The sequence below is a fragment of the Gavialis gangeticus genome, unplaced genomic scaffold (assembly GCF_001723915.1).
Source record: "Gavialis gangeticus isolate Ggan-Ray unplaced genomic scaffold, GavGan_comp1, whole genome shotgun sequence".
Lineage (NCBI taxonomy): Eukaryota > Metazoa > Chordata > Crocodylia > Gavialidae > Gavialis > Gavialis gangeticus.
The window spans coordinates 27,803,068-27,804,848 of NW_017728995.1; the positions used below are offsets into that span (position 1 = coordinate 27,803,068).

Consider the following 1,781-nt stretch of genomic DNA (forward strand, 5'->3'; position numbering starts at 1 on the left):
GATACACATGTAGACAGTGATGGGGCTGGCTGGGGCATGAGGGTGCTACAGTGTGGAGGCTGCGTGATGGCTAGACCCACAGTGTAGCACCCTTGTGCCCCAGCCAGTCCCTCCACAGCACATTGAGTTAAGTTGGAGCAGTCCCAGGATGGCAGGCTGACCCCTGGGGCCCCGTGCCAGGGCTCAATGTGCTATAGCCCTGGATGCATGTGCAAAAGTTGTTCCCAGGAGCAATAAACTCCAGCGCAAGTTGCTTCACATTAATAACGTGTAGAAGCACCTATTCAGATGTGCAGCTGTTCCCCTGCCCTGTGCCCTCATTTGGATCACTTCAAAATGCTTCTGCCCTCTCATGCTCCACTGTGTACCACTGAGAAAGGAGCCTGGAGTCAGCTGGGTATGCTAGAGAGGGGAGGAAAGGGGGCATAATGCTTCAGGAGGACCTTTGAAAAGGAAGCACTTAGGTAATCCCCTCCTGCTCCCCAACACTTTTCAGGTTGTTCCATTTTGAGACTTGGAAATGTGGGCACCCTAAGCCACCTATTTGTAGACAGAAAAAAAGTACAGCATCTCATTAGGGCTATGTCAGTTTACAGCAACTAAGGGATCAGAATAATCCTGTCAGTTAAGGGTAAAGCCATTTACTTGGAAAGTCGAGGCGGAAATAAAGACAAAAGCAGGGGTTTATCATACTTGGGTTTTCCTGGGCAAGATGCTGATTGTGAAAGGTGCAGTGGAAAATCTAGAGGAGATGGCTTCTTATTTGGACTTCTGTCAAGCAAGGAGGACTCCTGGTCTCTGCCTAATGGATCATGGGGCCTTGTTGAATGCTCAGGAAAGTTTATGATGGGAGGCAGGAGGGAATCTTGCTCATTTAAGACTGGAATGCGATGGACAGATCCTGGTATGGGGGAGAAAACATGTTCTTTTGAGTGCCTCTCCTTGGCATGAGGAGGGACCTCCAGGGGCAGATGAAGTGATGTGTCATGTGGTGGAGGAGGAAAATAGGGACCTACAGGAGGGGGAGTCACTTCACCTGGAGCTGGTGGAAGTGCATGTGGTCCATGGGAAGGTAGTGGAGGAGGTAGTCCTCTGGAGCTGTGTTGGTGATGCCCTTCTTCTTCAGGGGAATTGTGATGAAGCTCAGGTCCTTCTGAGTGGATCTGACTACCATCTGGAGGTGGTGGGGATCTAGGTCGGCATACATGTCTGTGATGATGTCCATGGCCAGAATGATGGTGTTTATGATGACGTCTCTGTGATGGACCTGCAGGGGGATGTCTGCATCCAGGTCCTTCTTCAGAGGAATTGTGGTGAAGCTCAGGTCCTTCTGAGTGAATCTGACTACCACCTGGAGGTGGCGGGCATCTAGGTTGGTGTACTTGTCTGTGATGATGTCCATGGCCAGAATGATGGTGTTTATGATGACGTCTCTGTGATGGACCTGCAGGGGGATGTCTGCATCCAGGCCTGTAGAAGTGGCAGTGGTGGTGGAGGAAGAGGTGTCTGCCAGGCTTTTCATAACCAAACCAAACCAAGGTAAAGAGCAGTTATCAAGGTTTTCATGCAACATAGTGAATAAATAGGTGCAGGTGAGGGGAGGGGGAGAGAGAGAGAGAAAGAGAGAGAGGGAAGGAGTAGAATTATTTACAAGGCTTTCTTTTGCAGTTTTAGTAACAGTAATTTCTTAGAAATTGGACAAGAAAAGAGGGGCAGGAACATATGTTGCTGCGTGACCAATCCACATTACCCAAACAAGAAACCAATGAAATGAAACAAAT

General features: G+C 49.2%; 1 protein-coding gene across 1 annotated transcript in view; it reads right to left on the bottom strand.

Annotated features, from left to right (window-relative positions):
- Window positions 1–232: 232 nt before the first annotated feature.
- HRG (histidine rich glycoprotein) overlaps window positions 233–1,781 on the bottom strand; it is a 19,070-nt gene continuing 17,521 nt past the window's right edge. The window contains exon 7 of the mRNA XM_019503100.1: window positions 233–1,514. Within this exon, the coding sequence (XP_019358645.1) occupies window positions 642–1,514 (873 nt within the window). The 3' untranslated portion in view covers window positions 233–641. The remainder of the gene's footprint in view (window positions 1,515–1,781) is intronic.